Raw genomic sequence first — 24952 nt, 5'->3', positions numbered from 1 at the left:
ATATCCTAATAAAAGGCCAAAGCTATTATCAGATTCATGCGCCCAAGGATGTAAAAAAAAAGAAAAGTACCATCTGCGAATTTGGGGTAAGAAACTAATCTCACATCTTAATGTGAAGATGTTGCTAAACAGAAGGTGTTGAGAAAATGAACAACTGCAATGGCAGAAACAGCAGCTAATGAATATCTCATCACCTCCAGAGGGATTTAACACAATGATGATTTATAATAATGGCTCTTGATAACAATAACATCAATTGCTGGGCTCTGTCTCTAGGGCTGGTTGTGCATCAGCACATCACAACAATGCCGGATTTTTGCACTTTACATAATTCATCAAAGCCACAAACTAATTTCCAAGGGTAACTAATTCTATCTGGCCAAATTGATAATGGCAACTTCCAAAATTCTGAATGTGGTCAATGTATGCTCTGGTTTCCTTATGCAACATGAGAAACAGTGAGGATTTGTTCATGTATATAATATGTGACGTGGAAATACATCATTAACGCTTTACTTTGAGTTAGCCGCAAATGTGAATCAGCACACTGGAAGGAGGAAACTGATTTTTTGTGACACGGAAACACAGAAATGATTCTACGTACCTCAGGACTTTTCCTGTTTTGCATGATCTGTTTATCTGAGTCCTTGTTTCCAAAGTATCGGGTGCAGCCGCGGTTCAAATACTGCGTGAAACGCAAACACACAATAAGGGAAGTTAATAAAGGAGAGCAAATGCTGCAAAAAAAGACAAATAATCACTGTTAAGCAAATATGCCATCTAGTGGTTCATCCACATTTTCATGTTCTACTGCCTATTTAAACGGAAAACTTTGAATTATCTAACCAAAAATACCAAAGTCCCGCCAGATGCAAATACAGTGATATGACGGTAATACAGTTTATTATTACATTAGATTTCATAGAAAGCTGACATTTGACAGATGAGTCATTGCAGTGGCTGTCATTCACTTTTAGATAGCAAACAGCTATGTACACTATAAAAAGAAAACCCCATTTCCGTTGCCTTCAATTTTTTAAATAATAATTAAATGATAAATTAATAGATAAATAGAACTGATTTATAAAGATTATTTGATTTAACTTAAAAATTGAATGAAGCTGTGTAACATAGGTTGTTTCTTTACAGTGTACCTTCAAATTATATTTGATATAAAATCCAATTTAAGTATAATTTGTATAACTGGAATATTTTATATTCAAGTCTCTCAAGCATAAAATATGTAGCTATATAGCTGGCTTTTAAATCTGACATAAACTAAATATATTTTAGAACGAACCAGAATAAGCATTACTAATGTTTTTCTCCACTTTATGAAGAACACAAATATCTGTTATGTTTATTCATACATTAGTTTATATAAATATATATATAATGGCATTTTGTATAACATCATCTTATATCCTAAAAATATAAGATGATATAAGGTGATCAGTTATTTTACTAATTCCCATTAGCTTAAATGAGTAATTATAACAGTAGGTTTTATGAAGTTTCATTTTAGATCATTTTCAGATGGAAGTGACAGATGTAAAATGACCCTCATACGGTCTGTTTGCTATGCAAAACGGTCACGGTTGTCAGACTGAAGAACAAAACAGACAGTCTCAGGAGTTTCAGGAGAGCCCTATTATTCCCTGCTCAACAGTGTCTAGACTTACAAAATATTATTTTGCTTTTGCCCTTCTGGAACCAGTATCGCCATAGTTTTACTCCAATCATTTACTTAATAGCCCTCATGTTTGTCATTGGGCTTTGCAAATAGCCAACCAACAAAAAGTATTTAAAAGTATTTCATCATTTAAAAAGTACAGTGTTTTCCATTTCCTGAAAGACACCGAATTCGGACATCTGAGTTTTCAGAAAGACATGGACAATTTGCTGCTCTAACAAATGGCTGTTTTAAACTTTTGGTATGCTGGATTTGATGACCCAGAATACACAGGAAACTGACCCGGAAGTTGTCGGGAGAGCTGAGATGAAGTATGTTCTTGATATCCTCTGATGCTCCTGCACACAGTCTGTAAAAGATATGGTAGTTTCGCTCATCTGAACCCTGCATACAGATCCGAGACTTCTCCAACAGATAGTGTGAGACGAAACCGCCAACCACAGCATTCTAAAAGACAATGAACACAATCATAGGGGTAACCGACTATGTGAGGTCTTCGGACTGATCAATGGAGACAGAGATGCGACTTCACCTTTTCATTGAAGTGAATTTCCACAAATTTTCCAAAGCGACTGCTGTTGTTATTCCTGACTGTCTTAGCGTTTCCAAAAGCCTCAAGCAAAGGGTTGGCTGTGGGGACAGAATTTGTAAAGGCACAAATGATTTAAGCACATGCAAACGCCATTGAGCTCGGCGCAGCTGATTCAGATTGAGAATCTTACCTTCAACGATCCTCTCATCTATATCTTGACCTGTCCCGTAAGATGTGGTTAAATATCTGAAATGAACCAAATACAATATCAAGACATGAACAAAGATTAATGTGAAAGCTTCGATATACAAAGGGTCCACAAAGAACAATTTCACATGAATATTCAGATATACATACTTTTAAAGTGGATTTAAACATACACACGGCATGTTATTCTTGATGTCATTCATGCGACTATGACCTCTTCCATTAGGACCACGGTGTGTCATAATTACTCAAACATCTCTCTCGTTTCAACGGGCACTTTAGCGAGCATTGAAACAGGTTGCGAGTGCTCGGTTCAGATCAAACCACTTATATTTGTGAATCATTGTCGTGGAATAAAAGTGTCAAGCTGATGCAACGCAAAAGTGCACGGTTGGCATTTATTTTTGAATTACATAAACGTCTAGCTTGTCTGCTTACAAAACAGTGTTTAGTTTGTTATTTCATGCAGTTGTGAATTGCAGCATGCACTGGTGAAGACCTTTGATAATGTTAACTCCATTAAAGCTAAAATGAATCTGAGGTGGTTCTTTTCCGCTGCCACATTTTCTTGTTTTACATTTTGTAAAACTGCAACCATCTAAAAACTTTTATCAGTGGAAAAGGATACCTACAGTATTTTTACAAAACTCCTTGTATTAACCCTTGTCTGGTGTATAGTCTGCGTGACCCATTTTCAATATTTGAACATTCGTTTAGGCTTAAAACTAAAAATATGGTCAACCAAATCACATCCGGTCTTCACATTTTAAAGAGAAGAACAGCTTTAGCATTACATACTACAAAAAATACTACTTGTTTTGGACTCTGTATACACATACATAAGAGATACTGATTGACACAAAACTTTATCTCTTTTAGGGTTTTGCTTCTTTACTACAGTAAGTTATCGCACCTGAGAACAAACTTTGTGTTTTCTGTCTTCCCAGCACCAGATTCACCAGACACAATGATGGACTGACTCATCTTCAGAACCTTCATGTCCCTGTACGCTTTATCCGCTGACAAACGCAAGAAAAAAGAGACATAAGGGTTTCTCTAAGATTAACAATCTGTGACAACGGCTTGCGTAAATGGATAGGGAACAACTTCCACTATCCCATCAGATGTTCTCACCGATAGCAAAGACATGAGGAGGCAACGTCCCCAAAGAGCGTCCCTGATAGCTCTTAATGGTTTCCGGGGTGTAGAGTTTAGTGATGTCGAAATACGGGTTCACAGCAATCAGGATGTTAGCCACAGATGTCTGAAAAAAGTCATATCATTTAAAACATTAATGTTTTGGTGTACAACTTGACCAATGCCCCTTCGTATTTCTAACTAATGCGAATTAAAGATGAAATGTTTGTTTTGCCTCTCCAAACCGAAATTAAACAAATTTCCAAAACAATTCAAGCTCACATGCTCCCTCTTCCAACCCTCCATTGTTTGGACAAACAGATAGCTTCAACCACCAAACAGAACCGGTGCTATCTTAACGTCTTTTATGACTTTTCAAAGTAATTTTCAAGATAAAAAAACATTAATAACAAAAAGATCTTACTAATGACCAACTAATCAAATTTTCCCCTCCACAGTTTTCCATGATGACATCTGTACTCAAGTACACAGTAGTGACACTGGAGTAAACAAACCGTTTTGCAAACAGACTGGTACGCCCCCGCCCCACGTTCATTTCACTCCCAAAGCTGTCATTCAAAGCCTCACGCTTTTAAGTTAGCCGTGGCATGGCTACCTCATAGGACCTAATTAAGTGCACTGGGCAACTCGATAGCGTCTGGGCAGGATTAGTTGGGTCATCTGAGACGTGGAGTCACACTAGGGCAGGGCCCGGGCACTTTCCTGACAGGCCCGGGCGCTGTGCGGGCGAGCATGCGCTGACAGCGGGGCTGGTGCTTTTCTAATGAGAGGATGAAAAGGCTGCTGGAGCCCGACAATAACATGCCTATCAGCCTGCCAATGAGATTTGTGGTCCTTAGCATGCATCCAAAGGCTCTGTTGTATGTCAAAAGGGCCACTTTAACCCACTGTGCATTTAGTTAAGAAATAATGGCCCCAATCAGTTCAGTGAGCTGTTTGAAACGAGATATTACTTTCGTAAAACAGCTTGGTGATGCTATCGGTGTGAAAATGAAACATTCTGGGAAAAAAAGCGTGTTGAATAAATTGGTAGTGGTTTTATCATTCGCTTTAGGCCCAAAACAGATTCTGTACAGGAATGTGAATGACAACATGCCCATTTCTGGAGGCTTGATTCCATGCGTGACAAAATGCAAGTACATACAGCACTGTCACAAGGGCTGCTACAGCAGGTGTTAGCATAAAATCTGATTTTAGAAGTAAAACTGAACAAGAAGTTTACTTACATAGATCAAGTCTTTGCTGTAACGGACACGGATGTTGTTGAGAAGAGTGGCCTCATTGAGATACATAAGAGAACCTGGAAATCAAGTAAATGCGTAACCACACAGAGAGATAAACAGACATCAGCTGCATTTAATGTGATAACAACAACTGATGCACCCCAAAAGGTATGAAGGTGATAAACTTACAGTTGTCTTCAACATGTTTGTTTACGTCGTCTTCAGCGGGGAAGACTTGATTGATAGGAGCCAGGAAGGTCTGCAAAGACAAAATCAGCATCAACTTTGTGACCTCCGGAGAAATGGAAATTCTTGCCTGTCAATAATGGCTAATGTCTACGTTGACCTTTTCACTATTTACCCATTAGGGCTGCTCAATTGATTGAATCGAATAAATAAAGTGGCAGCAATCATTGCAATCTCTAATAAACATGTCAATTACAACCTTTTTTTTAGGTCTACGAAGTCATCTTGCATTTATGCACTTGATTTAGAACCAACGCAGTTCTTTTAGCTTATATGATATAAGTTCTGTGTTAAACAAAACCTCTACAAATTTTTACATTTTATTCTATGCCATAAAACACAACAATTATAAGCCGCTTGTGATTTTTTAAAGCTTTATTGTGTCTTAAAAATGGCGGTTGCTAACAAGTTGCTAAAAACGACTACTCCCTTTCGCGGGGACGTTAGACGTCATCGTGCATATAAAGCTCACAAATAATGCAACATGGGCACAAATCTCTTAAATGATAGATGCAAATTCATTCACATAAAACAACTTACCAGGGAACACATTTTTAATAAAGTTTGAAAGAGTTGTCGGAGGCTTGGTGGTGGTAACGGTGCTATCAAGCGACCTTCAGTGTAGTCTGTTTATAGCATCATGTTAGCTTTTTACTTCTGCCGACTGTATTTCGGCTTCAAAAGTAACAAATGTTGGGATCATTTAAAAAAAGATGATCTTTATAGACAAAACCTGTAAACATCATAGACCTTTGTTAATCACAGAGCTTATTTTTTGTGATCTTCCAAAAGTCTATGGTAAAAATGTATAGGATTTCGGTCGAGGAAACCCGCGCAGCGCTTACTTCCGGCTTAGCCTACAAAAATACATCACCTCTGAGGTACTGGATAATAAAACAGATAGGGAGCTGACTGGTCAACAGCCACATTATAACTATCTTATTCATAGACAAACATATGGTGTTCGGAAGAAAAATATGAACACCCATAGTTATAGGGGTTAATCCTAAAGGACCAGTATGTTCAAGATTAAGGTTGATCTATTGAAAGAAATGCAACATAGTAAACATAAATGAGCTATTTCTATCTACTAAGAAGCAAAAACATGACGACATCATAGTGCTGTGTCAGCCACCGTAGTGCTTTGAAAGGGTGGACGCGGTGGACTGAGCCGTTAGTTGCAATACGCAACCTTACCACTAGATGCAGCTAAATTTCACTGACTGGTCCTTTAACGGTGAATGGCACTGACATTGTGGTTATCTTTTGTTGCTATGTATTGTCTAGGTTGCATGACAAAACAAGGTTTTGAACAAGTTATGCCAAGTTGTTTTCAGCAGTGGTTAGTAAAATAAATCTTTGAAATTGGTTACTATACAAAATTGTGGGAGCAGACTTAGCAGGAGCATGTTGTTGCTCTCATTCCAAACCGTAGATGTCCTTGTAGTGAGGTAGGCGGGACGAGAGCCGGGACGAGAGCCGGGATTCGAGACCGGTACGCGAGTGATAACGAGAACTAAAGTCCTAATTCGCTGTTTTTCAGGAGTTGGCTTCTCCACCGTAATCAAAAGACAGACATCGAATAATGAAAAGAAAACAAATTAATATTCACTGTTAAGCAATAAAACATTAATATTTGCATTTTTATTTAACAAAGCAACATTTTTCTTGACAAACTGTGAAAAAGATTAACAGGCTAAAAAACACAAGTGGATGATGTCCGCTCCTTCCAGACACTGTCTGGTTACCATCAGCGATTTGTAAAAGCCATAAACGCTCAAGGTCTTCATGCATTGCGACAGCGCATATGACAAAGAGTAGCAGCGCTAGGTCAGCCATGATGGATTGCGTCTAATGGTGACCATAATAACCCAGAGAAAACAATAAAGTCATGTTAATGTGAAAGGTGAGAACAGAAGCTATGGAATCCATTCCATGACACATTATAAGACACGCATAAGTGTCCATCAAAGTGCCATGTTATTCACAGGCTGACCTTTCCCAGAAAACCCATTTCATCCCTGCTGACATTTCAGCTTTTCGTTACTCATTTCCTACACTTTTATATAGGCAATTTACATAAGGAACACTCAAGAAAGTTGTATTATAAACCTCAATGCAATTATTGACCTAAAACATACGCAACTTGGGCTCAGGAATCCTTGATTTGTATTCCAGCCGCAGCTATTTTTGCTACACGTTCTACTAAGTTAAATTTCAAAAACTGTTATCAATGCGTAAACAATTCCTCAGGACAGACCCTAAAAAGACCTCTGTGCATGTCTTAGAGCTATAACACCATAAAGACCCTCGATAAACGTCACAAAGCGGCTCTTCTTCTGGGAACATTTTCTGAAATTTCACACATACAGAGCTAGTGTCTCTGAGGGTGTGAGTAGTTGAGACACAGGTGGCTTTTTTCTCTAATGAAGCTGCCCTTAGCGTAACGTGATCAGGACACCTGCAGCAGGTAGCGCTTATTACTTATTCAAAGCCCACGCAAGTGACACCCTCACACAGCACAGCACTATTCTACAGACACATGTTCTCACATTTTACATATTGCTCAGATACCGGAGGCCTTTTTAACACATCGGGAAGTCAATCAAGCGCACCATGTGAGAAAATGTCAGCATCATGAGTACAAACAACCCACAAATGGTGATCACGTGATCTCTTGCGTACACACGGTTACGACTTCACAGGTGCTTAGCAACTAAACATTGTCCCTTCGGACGAACATTAACATAAAAGCTTAAATTATATCAAATATATGTAGAATGCAATAATTTACATGGCTAAGTTACGAACAGGAACAATAACGAAATATGTTGCCTTTACTTTATGTAGTGTGAAGCTAATGCAGGATACAACACTTGCAATAGGGTGGTAAACTTTATGCACTATTATTGTATTGTAAGCAGGTCTTGTGTCCTCATGTTCTCGCTCTACGTCAACAATAACCATCAAAGTCCAACTTCTCAAGAACTGAGAACACATGAAAGTAACTGGATTTGTTCTCGATATCAAGGATGCATCGTCCTACGGAAGCCCGGAGAATGGCAGGTGGGAGGAGTTAACCCCACAAACTGTAAGTAGGAGGAGCTTAGGCTGCAAGTAGGCATGATTTTCATGTAGTGATAGGCCCTTTTCACATGACGCCACGCATCTTCCGTTCTGCCGCAAAGCAGTGTATAGTTACTTCCGCTTGGGCCTTCCTTATGGAGTTTTCCAAGTCCTTTACACGGCTGCAACAAATACGGCTAGATGACAAATCGCTAAATCAAAAGCTAGATAAAGGATACAAAATTCTTTCTTGAACAGTACCATTCCCTACATTTGTTCACGTCTTTGTACCAACAATGCACTCTAATTTTAAGTGTACATCCGATGTATACGATACATTTTCCCATGATACAATGCGAATCAACCGGCTGATTAGGAGGAGAGTGACCGTTAATGCCGAAGAATGTACGTTTATACACTTGTGTTTGTTCTTGTTGAATGTTATTTTCTACTTTTTGAGAATAAACAGATTAAATGAATTTCATATACAGTAGTGTTTTAATTTAAATATATATATGCAATTTTATTTAACGTCATAAAAATGTAATAGTAAATAAACGTGGCAGACGATTGTTTGTTCTCTTTATTATAAACTAATACAATAAACGTAACAAATAATGTGAAAATGTACTTTACCATTTTACAAAACAATCCATAAAGCCACACAGGTGTAATATAAGCATTATGAACAATGTCCGTGACAGTACTGTGAGTCGCAGCATATATTACATCAGTGTCCGAAATTGTTCACTCATTTTCATTCACTTGTTCCCCATATAGTGGACTTTTTAGCATTCACTATATAGGGAATAGTGAATGAGTGAAATTCAGACGCGGCTACACAGTTCCAGGAAATGCCAATAGTGATATTCTATCGCTGTTCTTCAAACCTTTTCAGGTATTTTCATGATGATAAAGTATATTTATAATTTTGACTCAACCTCGTAGTGATTTTAGATCAAGCAGTCCTTCCTACAGAGCAAAGAGCTGCAGCTCACAGAAGATAGATTTTCAATAGCAGGAAAGCCGACACCTTACCTTTCCTCTTTGATTGAGAGGCTCTATGGTGAGTGTGTCAGAACCGATGTCCACTATCATGCCCAGCTGGAACCCATCGGTTGTGTGGGGCGCCCACACAGGCTTTCCATCCTCCATTGCACCCCACAACTATACAGCAGCTCTGGAGAAAACACACACAGGGTTAAAAGAAAAGACTGGCTGTAATGGCTGACAGTATGCAAAGCTTGTCCAACCGAAAAGTAATTTTGTTTGACACACCCAAAGTGACTGTAAACAAAATGGCTTTGTAGATCACTTGAAGTGACCAACAAGGACAGCTCATGTGCCTTGTGACAACAAAACTAAGTTTTCATTTGAAAGTTGTACAGTGACAGTGAAGTGTCCAAAAGGTAGGCAGGGCATTGCTATGTAGATCTGAGTGGCTGCTTACTGACCCAAGTAAAAAAACATCCACCCCCATGTTTTGATGATATTCTGGGCCCCAGATATGACTTGGGTCGCTTTGAGTCTTTTGGCACTTTTCCACTGCATGGTGCCGTCAGGTTTAGTACGACTCGGCTCGGTACAGCTCAGTTCACTTCGGCTCAGATTGCTTTTCCACAACAGTTTAGTATCGCTTCAAAGTGGGTGGGGATTATAAACTTATCGTCATAGTTGCGCCGCCTCTACTGCCGTAGTATCATTGTGAACGCGCCAAACACACACACACAACACAGGAGATATGCAGCATATCGATGGTGGAAGAGTAGACAACGATCATTTGGTTTGCTCGACGGCGCACAAGGGTAAGCCAATGTAGCATTTAAGATTGCATTAGGGTCTCAATCTCTATTTTACTGTCACAAAGCATATAACGAAATGCCAATATTATGTATTCAAATGCGTATTCATGTGTTGCAAATCCAATTTGGGGAACTGGGGATAACACGGACATGATGCCATTGACAGGCATCCCTCTTCACGCAAAAAACTGCGCCTTTACTGAAAGCTTTTTACTGGCCTTTTACTTCACTGTGTTTAAGTATGCAATGCAATTTTAAGCTGCGCACAAAAGCTTAAAATCTAGGCAAATGTCCACTCAGGAAGCAGTAGCAATACCTCTACATCATCTTAAGAAACAGGTAGATCATATAAGTATGTTTGTCTTTAGAATAAGCACAAGTGTCTGTCCCGATGAGTTCAGAGTGAGCGTGAAGGGAGTGGCGTGGTATTAAAGTGCCTATATTTCTGAACTTGGACGGCTGTCTAAAGCTGTTGACAGTTATTAAAGATTTAAAGCGCTATTTTCGACAGGCAAATAACACCACACCGCATCAGTATTATAAACTGCGAATCAGATCTGGACTGGGACACAAATTCAGGCCAGGAAAACCCACACTGACCCAGGCCACAAACCCCAAATAGAAACCAAAATTTTTTTTTAATCCTATTTTTATTAAATGTAGAATGCTTTGTAATCATCACACAATGTGCCATCAATGCTTAATCAAACTGAAAAAATACAGTTTGGCTTGAGAAAGTTTCAAGAAATCAAATATAAAATTGATCATGTAGCCAAACCACAAAAGCAAGTTTAAATGATTTATACTATGAATCTTTCTTAAACTGAGAATGTTCTATGTTTAGGTCTTATAATAAAACAGCAAAAAAATAATTTTATGCTTAAATTGTTTGTGTGAAGAGAAACAATTGCATCGTGATGTCAATAATTTCTCCTGCACTTCTCTATGCAAAAGAAGTTTTGAGCGCGAAACCAAAAAACTACTGCCGTACTTTCGCTCTAAAATAACGTGCTCTCGACATTTGTCGGTAAAAATGCCATCGCTGGCTGGCAGCAGGCTAAATCAGTCGACAGGCCACCGGGAATCGGCGACTAAACCCTCGCTCATGTTAAAATCAATGAGACACGCACTGTTCTTGTGATCTGGTAGATTAATTATTTTGGAATAATGCCCAAAACAATAAAATTTTGTAATAGTTTTAATGCCAAAAGCTAATGGTGATGATTTATTTTGGGTTTATTTTGTTTTCATCAGCAGGGTTGTTACATTTATAATCTGATCTCTTGAGATCAATCTTTCATATACAGGTATTTTTTGTTTCTTTATATATAGTTATGAGTCTGAGTTGCTTTCTGCCTGCCACAATATATATATAAACTATATCTAACATATTTTACAAATTATCTTATCTATCCTCAATGCACAGTATGGGGGGGGAGCGCCAGTTCTTTAAATGGGTTTACAGGGGGGAGCGACCATGAAAAGGTTGAATCACTTCACTAATACAATAAACCATACATTTCTTACAGTGTTCAATACTATCTTGTCTTTTATTATGATAAGGTGTTGTATTCCAAGCCCTGCATGACATCCGATAAGATCCATAAATCCACCTGGTGCTACAGTCGGCATGACCTGCTGTCAAAGTTTACAAAAGCAATAACGTCTAGTCCCTATAGCTTTACTGCAGCCGAGAGATATTAAATCATATAGACTTCGTGTCAAAGATGTCTATCTGGTGTCCGAGGCGGGACGTGATAATTGCTCCATGTCCTATTTGTCAATGTTTCACATTCTGATATACTTCGACAATAGTCCAATTATTGTCAAGCTTGCTAAATAACCCCATTATGAGTTTGGATGAATATTTGTGTCAATTAATCCAGACTCACTCGAGTCCTTTCAAAGGAACAGTTGAAAGTAGGCCATTGGTATATTCTTCTGTCTGGTGCATGCCTCATCAGAGAGCTATCTGGTAATGGTCTCAGAACCATCTGGTCTGTAAGTTTCTGGAAATGAGTTTGATATGGGCTAAACTGCCGTGATTTGTATGGTAAACATGTTTTTTGTGAGTACTGGATTAGGGTTTTTACATAGATTTATAATTTCATATGGTTCAAACTCACAGAGCAGTTTATAAACTAATTAAATATTTTAAGGCAAGCATGACTTGACAAAGTTTTATATTCACCAGTGCCATGACATTTAAAAGCCTAAAAATACATTTTATTTATTGCAGTGATTTTTTAGGCCTGAAACATCTCAATTTAAAGTGACACTGTAAGATATGATTGATTCTATGTAAGATCTGAACAGCACAATCTTTGAGATTATAGTCAGACATTCATTCATTCATTCATTCATTCATTTTCTTCCGCTTATCCGGGGCCGGGTCGCGGGGGCAGCAGTCTAAGCTGAGATGCCCAGACATCCCTCACCCTAGACACTTCCTCCAGCTCTTCCGGGGGGACACCGAGGCGTTTCCAGGCCAGCCGGGAGACATAGTCCCACCAGCGTGTCCTAGGTCTTCCCCGGGGTCTCCTCCCGGTCAGACGGGCCCGGAGCACCTTCCGGGGAAGGCGTCCAGTAGGCATCCGTAACAGATGCCCAAGCCACCTCAGCTGACCCCTCTCGATGTAGTCAGACAGTATGCATTTTATTTTATGTTTACCAATTTACTACAGAAATGGGACAGTATGAAATCCACGCCGTGACCGGATGCTCAGCAACAAGCTACACGTCCGTGTGACCCATTTGAGCATTCGAAGAAACAGAGAAATTAAAAGGTACTTGAGGCCAAGTCCGGAGTTCACCATTCACATTGCAATTTAACTTTCATTTCACAGCATTCCAAGATTAAATATGTTGCTCACAGCTATATGTATTATGACTGTCAGGCTTAATGATCGATATCTACTGAACAGTTAACTAGCTGCAGTAAAGGACGGGCAAATAAAAAATCTAGATAAATCACACCCATCTGTAATATTTATCAGCATAAACTATATTGTGAATGACCTAGATATAGAACCATAATCTAAAACACCTCTCATCTACAGTGACAATCTTATCATCTCATATATTTATACAAATAATTTATCTAAATTACACATTTACCAGAATATGTTTATGTAATGGAATGATGTAATGCAATTCAATGTCAATTACCTGGCCTACTTGTATTTTAGATTACTTTTCCAGTTATAAGGCTTAATATAAAATACTATCGCCCAGTTTCGCAGACAAGGCTTAAGACTAGTCATTTCCACGGTAAGAGAGTTCACTGCGCACTTTAATGCAAAAGACATAGACCTGTGCATGGCAAAACTTAATAGAATAAACATAACAAATCCCTGTTATGCCTCGTGGATGCTTTTAACGCATATCAATAAAGAAACGGATACATTTCCTGATCTGCAGGATCCATATCTACAACTACCTCATCAACTTTTCATCGTCCTACTCCGGAGACTCTTTAAAAGCCTGGAGTGGTAAAAATGTATGTGAATTTTGTAATGGAAATTCAACTGTGGAGTCTGTCGTCATTGGAAGAGTAAGTCAACTGTGTTGTTAGCTAAAGTAATCGACCCTAGCTGTCCTTGTTTGTAGGTAGCCAGGACAGCTATAACACTGATCTTGCAGCTTAAGCATTCCCAAAAATCTAAATGACCCTCCATAGAAGCCATGGGTTGTGGTCAGACACGATGGGGTTGTGTTAGGAGCCCACTGCGATTACACAGCTGGACTAGGCGAGTGCCACTCTAGTCTCAGGTGCCTTGTTTAGGATTTTGCATCATAACGACAGAGAGGAAGTGATGACGATGACATGTGTTGCGTGGCACGTTTTATGGCACTTAACCATTTAATCGTCTATCGGGGATTCGGGATCCTTAGGAATATGATAAAATTATTTTGCCTTTGCTTTCCCCCACCTGTTGAAATAGTACAATTTGTGAAGTCAATACAGCCTGGTTTTAAATTATTGTTTGACCACTGTCAATGCAGCTCTAGCGCTCTCCTGAATGCCTGCCAAAATGGCCGAGTTTAGATGGCGTGACGTCAACCTCCGAAGCTCGATTGAAAATAAAACACAGATTAAAACAGATTTGACAGTCATCTAGCAGGGGGTTTTCAAACTCAGGGGGAGCTTCAGAAAGTTTCAAGTGGTCCCCAGAAAATTGCAAGTATACGTTCATTTCAGTTTATCTATTTTCGCGACATGCATAGTGTATATTTGTATCTAGAGAGTTTTTCTCACTCTAGTTTATTTTTCGCACTCAAGTGAAAGCCGCTACAGCACAGATACATTTAAATTAAAAATTATTATGTTTCCTTACACATAAAAATGTATAGACGGTTGCGTATTTTAGAAAAGAGGTCTCTCACAATCTTATTTGGGGGTCCTTGGCATCATCAAGTTTGAAAACCCCTGATCTAGAGTAAAGGTCAGACTCAGAAGCTAAATGTTAAGGCCCCGGGTAGCCATGCTGAGACTAAGTCCCTTATACAAGAACCAGAATAGCAATAGAACAGTGATCATCTCATCTCATCAGATGGTAAGACATTCTCAGAGACGGAGGAGTAAAAGCACTGTACATAATCCAATGCATGCTGACAGCTGTAGTACAGAGGTTGCCATAGGAGATGGCTCGGGGTCAAAGGGTTGTTTGAGTTTCCTGTACTCCTCATACTGTATCCCTCCCCCTCCTTCCTCTGCTCTTGCTGTCTTTGTACCCAGAGGATATGGAAAGCAGGACGCTCCAGGATGCAAAGAGGCCACCGCAGTTGGTCTTTCCAAAGACAATATTTCACTGTGCTTTTGCTTGGTTCTATAAATATTCAAATGTGTGTTTAAATATGAAACAACTGGTTAAAAAAACCTCAAATGAGCCTAGAAAGTTTTTTTACAAGAATGATTGAAATGCTTTGAACGGAGAATAATTAACATTAAAGGTGGGACAGTATACAACAGCAGGTCCATTTCATTTGCATCATGTTTGTTTCGTCCTATGAGAGATTATAAAGGTGAAAGCAACACGGCGTCGCCACAACACAGCCGCGCATGCGCAACCCGCAGTTAAAAGTCACCGAAAGCATCCGCCATTCATGTGAATGTAAGCGAAATAAATAACGTTAAACAATTCATGACAGATAAAGACCATTTCATCTCTCATTGTGGTTTTACAGAGCCTACTTCAAAACACCTGTGGCGTTTAAAACGTCTCTTGGAAACGTTATCGGGCAGGCTGCTGGTCGTAACTTAGTTTACAAGCCCATTTCAATGAAGTAAACTATTTCCAGCACACACGACTCTTTATGAACTAACGTTACACCACTGGAAAATATGATAGTAGCACATTTGACTTTACACTTATTTAGACAGATTTCAAATGATTTAAACACATAGTTAGCGCGTCAAATGTGTTACCATTAGAAACATTAGGGATTTATTTAATAGCGGTATGCTAGCTGCCTCTATAAGCTACTAAATACTAACTTAACAACAAATCTCTATATAAAGACACATAATGAATAAGTCACTCACAGTATATGTGTATGTCCTGTAAAAGCGGACGTCTTTGAGCACAGTGAAGCGACAGCCCGTCCCGGTCAGATATTCCCTCTTCCAGAGCCGTTGTGCTTCCCCTCTTGTGTCGGCTGCAGACTGACGCTCGCTCGGGGGAATAACAGCGACCTCAACGGCGACACACAAGTGCTGTCAAAACCTAGTGAACTCACTACCCATACAGCACTTGCGGCATCTCGAGCGCGCGCAGCGGTGTTTGGCTGTCATAGGCGCGTGATGCGATTTGGGGCATTATGACTGTCTGGGCAGGAAGGCGACTGGGTTTTTAGACACTTAGGAAACTTCATTATTCAATGACCCGTAGCTGTCATTTTTGTTTACTGTAAAACAGAAGGCTGTTGAGATGCACTTAAAAATAGGACACCCCTGCATGAAGTAAATAGAAATAAACGTTTCCCTTTCACACAAATGACTTGGTATTAGGCCTAAATCATATGATATGTTAGATTTGTTTTATAACTTTGGCACCAGAAGATCCATCCTTGAGTCTTCCTAAAGCTCACAGACAGTAGGCTACTTCATCTTTTCCATCTTCTAGTCGCGCTCAAGCCATGTGGTTAGTGAAGTATTACTCAAAGCAGAATTCCTTGAGGACTTTATTATTGATCAAGTGTCACTGATGTATCAAAATGTGTCATTCAAGTGATGAAGAGAAAGTCAAGAGCTGGACACTGGATTGTCATGGTTACTAAAAGGTGCGCAACTGATACAAACTGGAGATTCATTAATTTTTTAGGGGCTTGTAATTCAAAACTTTTAGAAGTATTCCTAAGTTGAAATGTAATACTTCGTTGAAAGCAGACTTTGTGTTTGTAAATCTAATTAGGACACCTGATATGTCTCTACGTGGCATTGTATCACATTTCTGAGCAAAACAGCTATAAGATAAAAACATTGTTTTCAGCTCAAAGACCTGCTTATTTTTCTCTTCCATACACTTTTACAGTACACGTAAGCCTATAGATTGAAGCAGCCTTGCATAATCATAAATAATTGTAGCGTTTACCCAAATTTATGTTTGACAAAATCAAACATCTATTCTTTCAGAAAGAATGATTTCAATAGAAGAAACCGTTTAGCGTAAGATTTTTAATGCCAAAACAGGTTAAAACAGGAGTATAGTTCTTATTCTCTTCTGGTGTGCCCGAGGAAACACCATTAATTAGATTTAATGGCACACTGACTTGCATTTCCCATGAGAACAGCAGAGATAAAAACAGGTGTGCCAGAGCACATACAGTATTCCATTAACACAACAGCAGGGAACTGATAAATGGGAAAAATCGCTTGCTTCATTTCAAGGCAATACAGGCATAACAAGTGTTATTGTGATCTCAGAATGTTTCCCAAGAACATCAAGTCTAATGAGTGTAAATGTGGCATTACAGACATTCTGGTTAACCAGAATGACTTAAAAACAATGTAGACGGCAAAACAACTCTAGAGACAGTTCAGTTTCACTACAATTAATTCACACAAGAGATGAATTGAGAAGCAATATCAGACATTTAAATTTGAAAAACATTACGGTAATAATTCCGTCAGAAATTAAAAGCTTTTGTAATAAATTAGATTGTATGTGAGTGTCCAAGTAATAAAGTACTTTAGGTGTTTGACAGCCCTATAAGGACAGTATGTCCTTGTGTCAATAATAATGAGGGCTGCATAAAGACTCTTTCAAATTCTCCTTTCGTGTTCTCCTGAAACAATTAGTTATACATATATGGTAAATCATTTATTTGTCAGCAAATCTAACAGGAAAATTTAGCATTTAAGATGCACCATTCACAAAGTTAACCAAATCCCTCTGGAACACTGAAGTCATTCCATATGATGCACGGCCTGCTGGCATATGGGTGATTCCAAAAAGAACTGAACAAACAGTGCATGGTCCTCTCAAAGGATCTTATTAAGCCCAACACCATAAAGTTAAGAGATAAAGGAAGTTCTCTACCATGCTTTAGCCCAATCAAACAATGGGCTTTTCATAACCAAATCTCACATTTTGTACAATATTCCAAATGTATCTTCATTTTTATCGTACAGCTGGAACCCAAAAGGGACCTGGAAGATAATGTACCGCCGGAAGTTCTTTATGGACAGTGGACAAAGAAATATATTAAGCCTTTCAGTTTAAATATTGGGAGTCAGACCTCTTATGAACCTGACTGTGCAGCAGGCCTATGTGATTACCTGCGAGAATGGACAAAATTTTATCGGCCAGGGAATGAAGAGAGTCTGGCAACACAATCAGAATTTGCATAAACCATCTCTCAACAGATTTACATTTATTTATTTATTTAGTCTTAGACCACAGTACGAAAACCTGATCATTGGACTAATGAAACAGAACTGACAGCTTTTTTACCTTACAGTATTTATTTATCCCTTAAACAGGTTAAAAACATTTTAACCTGAACACACACAATACTTTATATTAATAGATTATATTTCCAAAGGTATTGATAGTACTAAAGGTCATAAGCCCCTTAACCATTTCCAAAGCAAATAGAAAATAATAATTTAACAGACCAGTATTTCTTGCAAAAATTGTGTGGCTGAGGCCGCAGTAACAATATGTGATCTGTAGAAGACGTGTGACCTAAAGTCAAACCGTTTGCTCTTTGTGAAGCTTGAGAATGAGACTTTTGATTTGCTGCCTCTTCTTCTTCACAGTCTTCAGTGAGAACCAATCGTTCAGGTCCATGCTGGGATAGAAAGTTTGAGGAGGATCCTAAAAAGCATGAGAAAGGAGTTATTAATAGCAGGGTATGAAAAGCATTACAAACTGATGTTCAGCAGTTTCTACATGACATAGATACCTTGAGGAATTTCTCCACATACTGTAGGAGATAGATGCCACAATCTGTGTAGTTATCTTGCTGTGGGACACAGGGACTCCATCCGTCCATCACACCCTTTCCAAAACTTTGCAAACAGCCCATTTTTACCCTCCATTCTTCTTGTAAATATCTTGGATTTACAGAACAGCATACAAATGTAATGGTGTAATTATATTATAAAAAAATCTCTTAGTCTAAGTTTTTGTGTATATTCTGTGTTATAATTGTATACTTAAGTCCTTGAAATAAAAACACACCAGAAATTATAAGCAGAACAAGAGATCTGAATGTAGTCAAATGAAAAAGAGGACTAAGCTGTCATTAGGCAACCTTTCAACTTTTGATGAAAGAAAATCCAAACACAGGTTTGGATCCGCATAAGCAATGGTAAATAATAATAACTAGGTATTATTGGGGTAAACAATACCATTACCTACAGTAGCAACACTGACTGCCTAATGCTGAATAGAATGTTGTATATTACATCATTTGTATTGAAAGTCCTCAACCATCATTAAAACAGAAAATAATTACTCTTGGAGTATCTGCACCACCGATGCTCTGGATCGGCAGTCAAGAGAGTCCATGATGAGTATGCAAGGCCTATCAACAGAGACATAACTGAGTAGAAATCAAACATTTAACATTCAAAACATAAGTCTTACTGCCATCTAGTGATGGACAAAAGGAAGGCAATATCTGCTGCACTGCAATGGCACTATTTTGCTTCATTTAAGAGGAAATTACCCAAATGAGAACTCACCGCTTCGAGTCACTGCTTCTACTGTAAACACGTGTGTGCTCAAAAGCCTTATAAAAAAAGAGAAAAGGTGAAATTCGGGGAAGGAAAGATTTTTCTCTGATAAATAAGACACATAAATAGGAACACGAATAAAATAATTGTATGTTTCCTTCTCCATTTGTTGAGTATAGTATAATTGCTTCTGGTTAATTCACAAAAATCCTTAGTGGAGTAATCCCATTACCTGAATGGTTGCACTATCATCATCAGATTCCAACCCGAAACTCTTGTTCAGGTCACCTGCATTTAGATGAAAGGAATATTTCTGGCTCAAAACATGATGAATAGATACAGTTATCAATAAAAACAACTGACTCGCATGTTTACAACATGCCTTTATAAAACAGTTTGCATTATGCGGTTACAACAAAAGCAGTTCCAAAAATTCCACTTCGATGCATCAACAAAAACAGCATAAAATAAAAGTTGTTCCATCCCTCTCTCTCTCTCTCTCTCTCTATATATATATTACCCATGGTTTGACTGCATTTGGTGTTGTGCTCTGAAGATTCCTGACGGAAGAAGAGAGACATGGGATTGGGTGGAGACTGATCACAGATATATTCCACTGAATGTCCGCTGACGGAGACATCTGAATCACTGCTCTGTGAAACCCGGCCAGGAAAACAGATAACAGCCAGGTACCAGTGAGCACTGAGGAGACATTGTACATCATAGGTGTTCAGGTTAATTTTTATATAACAAGCCAAAATTTTATAAAGAACATTTTAAAATCATAACCAGGGTTGATTCTGTGATTTCAGACCAAAAATAAAATCCTTTGCTAGCATTTTTCACCTTTGATTTATCGGGACAAATATAAAGTCCTTCTCAAAAATATTCACATGCCTGGTCCATGTTTTCACCCGGTTATGCCTCAGCTCTTGAATGCTGTGGAACAGTGTGTTCATTGTTTATACAAAGCACATTTAGGCCTTGGACTTCAAGTACTTTCACAATGATATTCTTTACATACGATAAACCTGGAGGCCTTTTGTGATCTTCCTGAGTAAGGTGCTTGAAGAAAAAAGAACTGAACACTTGGCAATCAACAGCATCTTCTCTCTTTAGCTGCTCGCAGACCAAAAACCTGAGGAGCATGAGAAGAGCATTGAGGAGAACATCAACATAGCGCCAAAAGATTTTCTTATTTCCACTTCACCAACTTAAATGATTTTCTTTACCTCAGATAGAAGTCTACTATCACATCGTTTAGAAATGTGCCTTCTTCCAGACAGTTGAGGTCCTCTTCTGTGATGGTTATACCTCCCTTGGCTGGTGGAGGGGGATAGACAACCAGTCTGAAAAGAGAGAGTATTCTCTAAAAGAACTATACTCTCTCTTAAAAAAAACGTTTAGGGCAGCCAACCGACTTTTTGATTTCCTGTACAGGCGATGAGGGGAGCTCTAACAAATCCTCATCACTGTCTGAAACACTGAGGGTTGCGATTTCACATCGAGTGGCATCGGGAGAGATTGAAAGTGCCACAGAGGCCTGCATAATGTTGGGAGATAGACAGCTCAACAACTGGAGATGATGGTGTGCTCTTACATCACTGACTTGCGAAGGTTTACACGTGTTTTCTGTGGAAATGTAATAGAAAGAAGGAAACCTGACTCATGACAGGAAGTTCATCCTCTTCAGGCTCAAGTGCATGGACCTGAACACAGAAAAAAAATAGACTGATCAAAGTCATACAGTATAGAACAAGATGAGAGTGCCTGAGTAGATGACAATATTAAACCTTTTTCATGACCCACCAGTTGTTTTGGAGCACGGTTGTGTATTTTCAGCCTATTGTAAGCTTCTTCATATGACAGTTTAACTGGAAAACTGCAGATGTTATTGCTCCTGCCAATCTCTATGAAGATTTCCTCAAGGATGAGCTGCTCTGGGAATGTGAGCTCCTTCTCAAAAATAAGGACTATGTATTTCTCTTCTTGACCTGAGAAGAGATTTTTAACCCATTTTAAATAAATAAATAAACAATTGAGCTTGTTAATCATGCTACATAATAGATGGAATGCAATAAGTGCAGATGGTTTGTAATATCTCACTCTTGCTCTGGCAGTCAAACCACGCCCGTGAAACATCTTCATACACATCACATGCGATCTGGGCTCGCAGACGGTGACTTGCTGTGGGTGTTGTCTGTAGAAATAGTGATGGCAGCCTCTGCACTGTGCACCATTCACAACTGGTAACCTCTGATGCTTCTATTCGTACTGTGGAAATGTTATGGTTTGCAGCATTGCGCATTGGTATGAAATGTAAAATTGCAAATACAATGGGGCAAAAAAAATGTAATTTTCATAATAGGTACACTTCAACTATGAGAGACAGAATGAGAAAAAGAATCCAGAAAATCGCATTGTCTGAATTTTAAAGAATTTATTTGCAAATAATGGGGGAAAATAAGTATTTGGCCAATAACAAAAGTTCATCTCAATATTTTGTTATATACCCTTTGTTGGCAATGACAGAGGTCGAACGTTTTCAGTAAGTCTCCACAAGGTTTTTACACACTGTTGCTGGTAGTTTGGCCCATTGCTCTACGCAGATCTCCTCTAGAGCGGTGATGTTTTGGGCAACACGGATTTTCAACTCCCACCATAGATTTTCTATGGGGCTGAGATCTGGAGACTGGCTAGTCCACTCCAGAACCTTGAAATTCTTCTTACGAAGCCACTCTTTCGTTTCCTGGGCGGTGTGTTTAGGATCATTGTCATGCCAAAAGACCCAGCCACGTTTTATCTTCAATGACCTTGCTGATGGAAGGAGGTTTTTACTCAAAATCTCACGATACATGGCCCCACTCATTCTTTCCTTTGCACAGATAAGTCATCCTGGTCCCTTTGCAGAAAAACAGCCCCAAAGCATGATGTTTCCACCCCCATGCTTCACAGTAGGTATGGTGTTCTTTGAATGCAACTCAGCATTCTTTCTCCTCAAAAACGATAAGTTGAATTTTTACTAAAAAGTTATATTTTGGTTTCATCCAACCATATGAATCATCCAATTGCTCTCTTCAGACGGGCCTGGACATGTACTGGCTTAAGCAGGGGGACACGTCTGGCACTGCAGGATTTGAGTCCCTGGCAGCGTAGTGTGTTACTGAGGTTAGCCTTTATTACTTTGGTCCCAGCTCTCTGCAGGTCATTCACTAGGTCCCCCCGTGTGGTTCTGGGATTTTTGCTCACCATTCTTATGATAATTTTGACCCCTCGGGTGAGATCTTGCGTGGAGCCCCAGATCGAGGGAGATTATCAGTGGTCTTGTATGTCTTCCATTTTCTAATAATTGCTCCCACAGTTGTTTTCTTCATACCAAACTGCTTACCTATTGCAGATTCAGTCTTCCCAGGCTGGTGCACGTGTACAATTTTGTTTCTGGTGTCCTTTGACAGCTCTTTGGTCTTGGCCTTAGTGGAGTTTGGAGTCTGACTGTTTGAGGTTGTGGACAGGTGTCTTTTATACGGATAACGAGTTCAAACAGGTGCAATTAATACAGGTAGCGAGTGGAGGACAGAGGACCCTCTTAAAGAAGAAGTTACAGGTCTGTGAGAGCCAGAAATCTTGCTTTTTTTTGTAGGTGACCAAATACTTATTTTTCACCATAATTTGCAAATAAATTATTTAAAAATCAGTCACTGTAATTTTATGGATTTTTCTGCTCATTCTGTCTCTCATAGTTGAAGTGTACATATGATGTAAATTACAGGCCTCTCTAATCTTTTAAAAGAAAGTCACACAGGTTTGAAATGACAAGAGTAAATGATGACAGAATTTTCATTTTGGGGCGAACTATGCCTTTAAATTGCATCTTGTGCATTTTAAGAAACTTGCTAAATGTCACAAAGACTGGTTAATGCATAATTTAGCGCTCTATTTTTGAGTGTCACAGTAAAAGTCTACCAATATGTACGTCGTCTTACCTTCATTTGCAATCTCAATGTAATCCACTGTAAACTGTAGAAGAAACACATATCCTGTGTGTTAACTGTAAATAAACTGAACTGTAAATACCGTACTAGTCAAGTTTGGACGCACTTTTTGCCATTATAAATACAGGCCCAAAAAGTACAATACCGTGCATTGAGGGGTCAGTGTGTCAGAGCTTCTGACAATCTTAGTCAATTTTCCAATTTTCAAACATCTGATGTCGAGTACAATTCTGTTCGATCTTTCAGCAGCATCTCTCTCTGGCTGTTTTGGGGATGCTGTCTTCCTGGTTTTGGGATTCTTCGCTCGGATACGACAGAGGTATCCAAACTGTGTCAGAAGTCACATGGAATTAGTCTCAGGAGACGAACTGAAACCAATATTCTGCGCACGTCAGCAAGTCTATCATTCAGCCCAAACCTCGTCTCTCATTCGATGTTTGCGTTTAGTTTGTTTGCCTTGGGATTCCTCGTGAATAAATGTCTCGCATATGGTTTTCTTGTGATTCACAATGGGATCTGTTGACAAAAACGCAACGCAAATATTTCATTTACCAACCCGGAGGGGTGAACTAGGTCGATAAACATTGGAGAGAAAAAAACATTTGGGTCTCTGAAGATAATAATTCATCCTTATAAATGACCTGTTTTACAAATTAAAATCTGTGGTCTTTTCTTTATTACAAGACAACACATCTGTACAGATCCCAAATGCAATCTGTATTACCACATACAGTAAAACAACGCAAAAAAGCACCAACAAGCTTAATGCAAAAAGAAACGTGGCTCACCTACAGAATCAATGTTGAAAATGTCTTTCCTAGAAGGACAAAACTTTTTCCAGTCAAGATATAGTGACTTTACTCCATTTTGATGTTTACACAATACATTTCCTTGACGTATTAAATAGTATAATTGAATTAATACGATAACGAGTCGAACCTTAACTCACTCCTCCAGCAGGTGGGTTGAAGGGCGTAGTTGAATCGTTGTTTAAACGGTGTGAGAAGTTCAGGTTTAGGCCTAGATTTCGGTGGGTCCATAAAATACAAATGTGAATAGCAGTCGCGTATTTACATGAATGCTTATGATATAACCACGCATTTCAGTTAACGTCACTCACGTTAATATTTGTCTAATTCCCACCATGTTGAGTCCAATGGCGTTTCCTTTCAGAGTCTTGACTTTCAGACTATTATGATCTCGACCGAGTGGACGAACCTTTTCCAAAACAGAAATGCGAGGCGGTGACAATGCAAAAAACGGGTTTGTCAAATAAAGCCATTGATTTTGAGTGAGGATAAACGTTCTCTGCCAACCATGTTTTATAACTTACGCTCACCATTTTTGGAGTACGTGTAGAGTCATTTGACACCCTGAACAACAATTAAAAACAATCTCAGACGAACTTTAACGTCACGCTGCGTAACGTGCGCGCGTCCCAGCTCATCTAATTATCAGATGGTTGACAGGTGTTGTCAACGCTAAGCTCGTGCGCGTCGCAAGTTTGACAGCTGTTGTGTTTCTGATATTTGGTGTCACAACGTAAACGTTTTGTGTACCGATGTCACCTGTGTGGGGTCGGTGACCTCTGCAAGTCCTACATCTTAAAAGCTAAATGATATTGAGCTAATACTGCTAGTTTTGTAACTCCGGGCTCCGATCTCAGGATCTTTAGACGCGGAGTTCCCATATTAGTAAAAATAAGGTGTTTACATGTCTGCCTTTCCAAGAAGAAAAGCCAGCCTTATCTCAAACACCAAAACTCAAATAATCCTGAACTTAAAAAGCTTATTTTAGATTTACTGTATTTCTTCACTGTATTTAAGTAATAATAAAGTTCTGTGGAAAC

At 38.9% G+C, this 24952-nt stretch overlaps 2 protein-coding genes across 8 annotated transcripts in view; both read right to left on the bottom strand.

The window, feature by feature from the left end:
• The window catches only part of myo6b (myosin VIb), a 52091-nt gene extending 36457 nt beyond the window's left edge, over positions 1-15634 (bottom strand). The window contains exons 1-10 of the mRNA XM_079458811.1: positions 15473-15634; positions 9164-9305; positions 5003-5072; positions 4817-4890; positions 3567-3696; positions 3346-3451; positions 2416-2471; positions 2226-2323; positions 1976-2140; positions 605-685 (exon numbers count right to left, since the gene is read on the bottom strand). Coding sequence (XP_079314937.1) covers positions 605-685; positions 1976-2140; positions 2226-2323; positions 2416-2471; positions 3346-3451; positions 3567-3696; positions 4817-4890; positions 5003-5072; positions 9164-9280 — 897 coding nt within the window. The 5' untranslated portion in view covers positions 9281-9305; positions 15473-15634. The remainder of the gene's footprint in view (positions 1-604; positions 686-1975; positions 2141-2225; positions 2324-2415; positions 2472-3345; positions 3452-3566; positions 3697-4816; positions 4891-5002; positions 5073-9163; positions 9306-15472) is intronic.
• A 957-nt stretch (positions 15635-16591) lies between these two features.
• senp6b (SUMO specific peptidase 6b) lies at positions 16592-24552 on the bottom strand. Of its 7 annotated transcripts, none has more exons than XM_079458521.1 (20): positions 24443-24552; positions 24224-24321; positions 24043-24123; positions 23892-23920; positions 23522-23619; positions 23249-23431; positions 23095-23128; positions 21218-21385; positions 20921-21105; positions 20773-20820; positions 20533-20654; positions 20344-20460; positions 20136-20249; positions 19958-20050; positions 19632-19813; positions 19344-19399; positions 19121-19167; positions 18892-18960; positions 18337-18487; positions 16592-18248 (listed from the first exon to the last, which is right to left on the bottom strand). In XM_079458521.1, exons 1-20 carry the CDS (start codon positions 24443-24445, stop codon positions 18123-18125), a joined length of 2004 nt encoding a protein of 667 aa, XP_079314647.1. In that variant the 5' UTR covers positions 24446-24552; the 3' UTR covers positions 16592-18122. The 7 variants fall into 7 exon arrangements, with proteins under 7 accessions (XP_079314647.1, XP_079314649.1, XP_079314651.1 ...); XM_079458523.1 differs by having other exon boundaries at positions 20009-20050; positions 24443-24530; XM_079458522.1 differs by having other exon boundaries at positions 17721-18248; positions 18337-18442.
• Between the last annotated feature and the right edge of the window lie 400 nt (positions 24553-24952).

The sequence above is a fragment of the Barbatula barbatula genome (assembly GCF_947034865.1).
Source record: "Barbatula barbatula genome assembly, chromosome: 6".
Lineage (NCBI taxonomy): Eukaryota > Metazoa > Chordata > Actinopteri > Cypriniformes > Nemacheilidae > Barbatula > Barbatula barbatula.
The sequence above is the reverse complement of the archived record's forward strand: the minus strand, read 5'-3'. Positions and strand labels throughout refer to the sequence as shown.

Bases quoted from the DNA above. Each gene is read 5' to 3' on its own strand.
- senp6b (XM_079458521.1), bottom strand. The intron at 21,386-23,094 runs GTAAGACGACGT...ACATTTCCACAG, and splicing joins CATTGAGATTGCAAATGAAG to TACGAATAGAAGCATCAGAG. The intron at 21,106-21,217 runs GTGAGATATTAC...ATCTCTTCTCAG, and splicing joins GTTTGACTGCCAGAGCAAGA to GTCAAGAAGAGAAATACATA.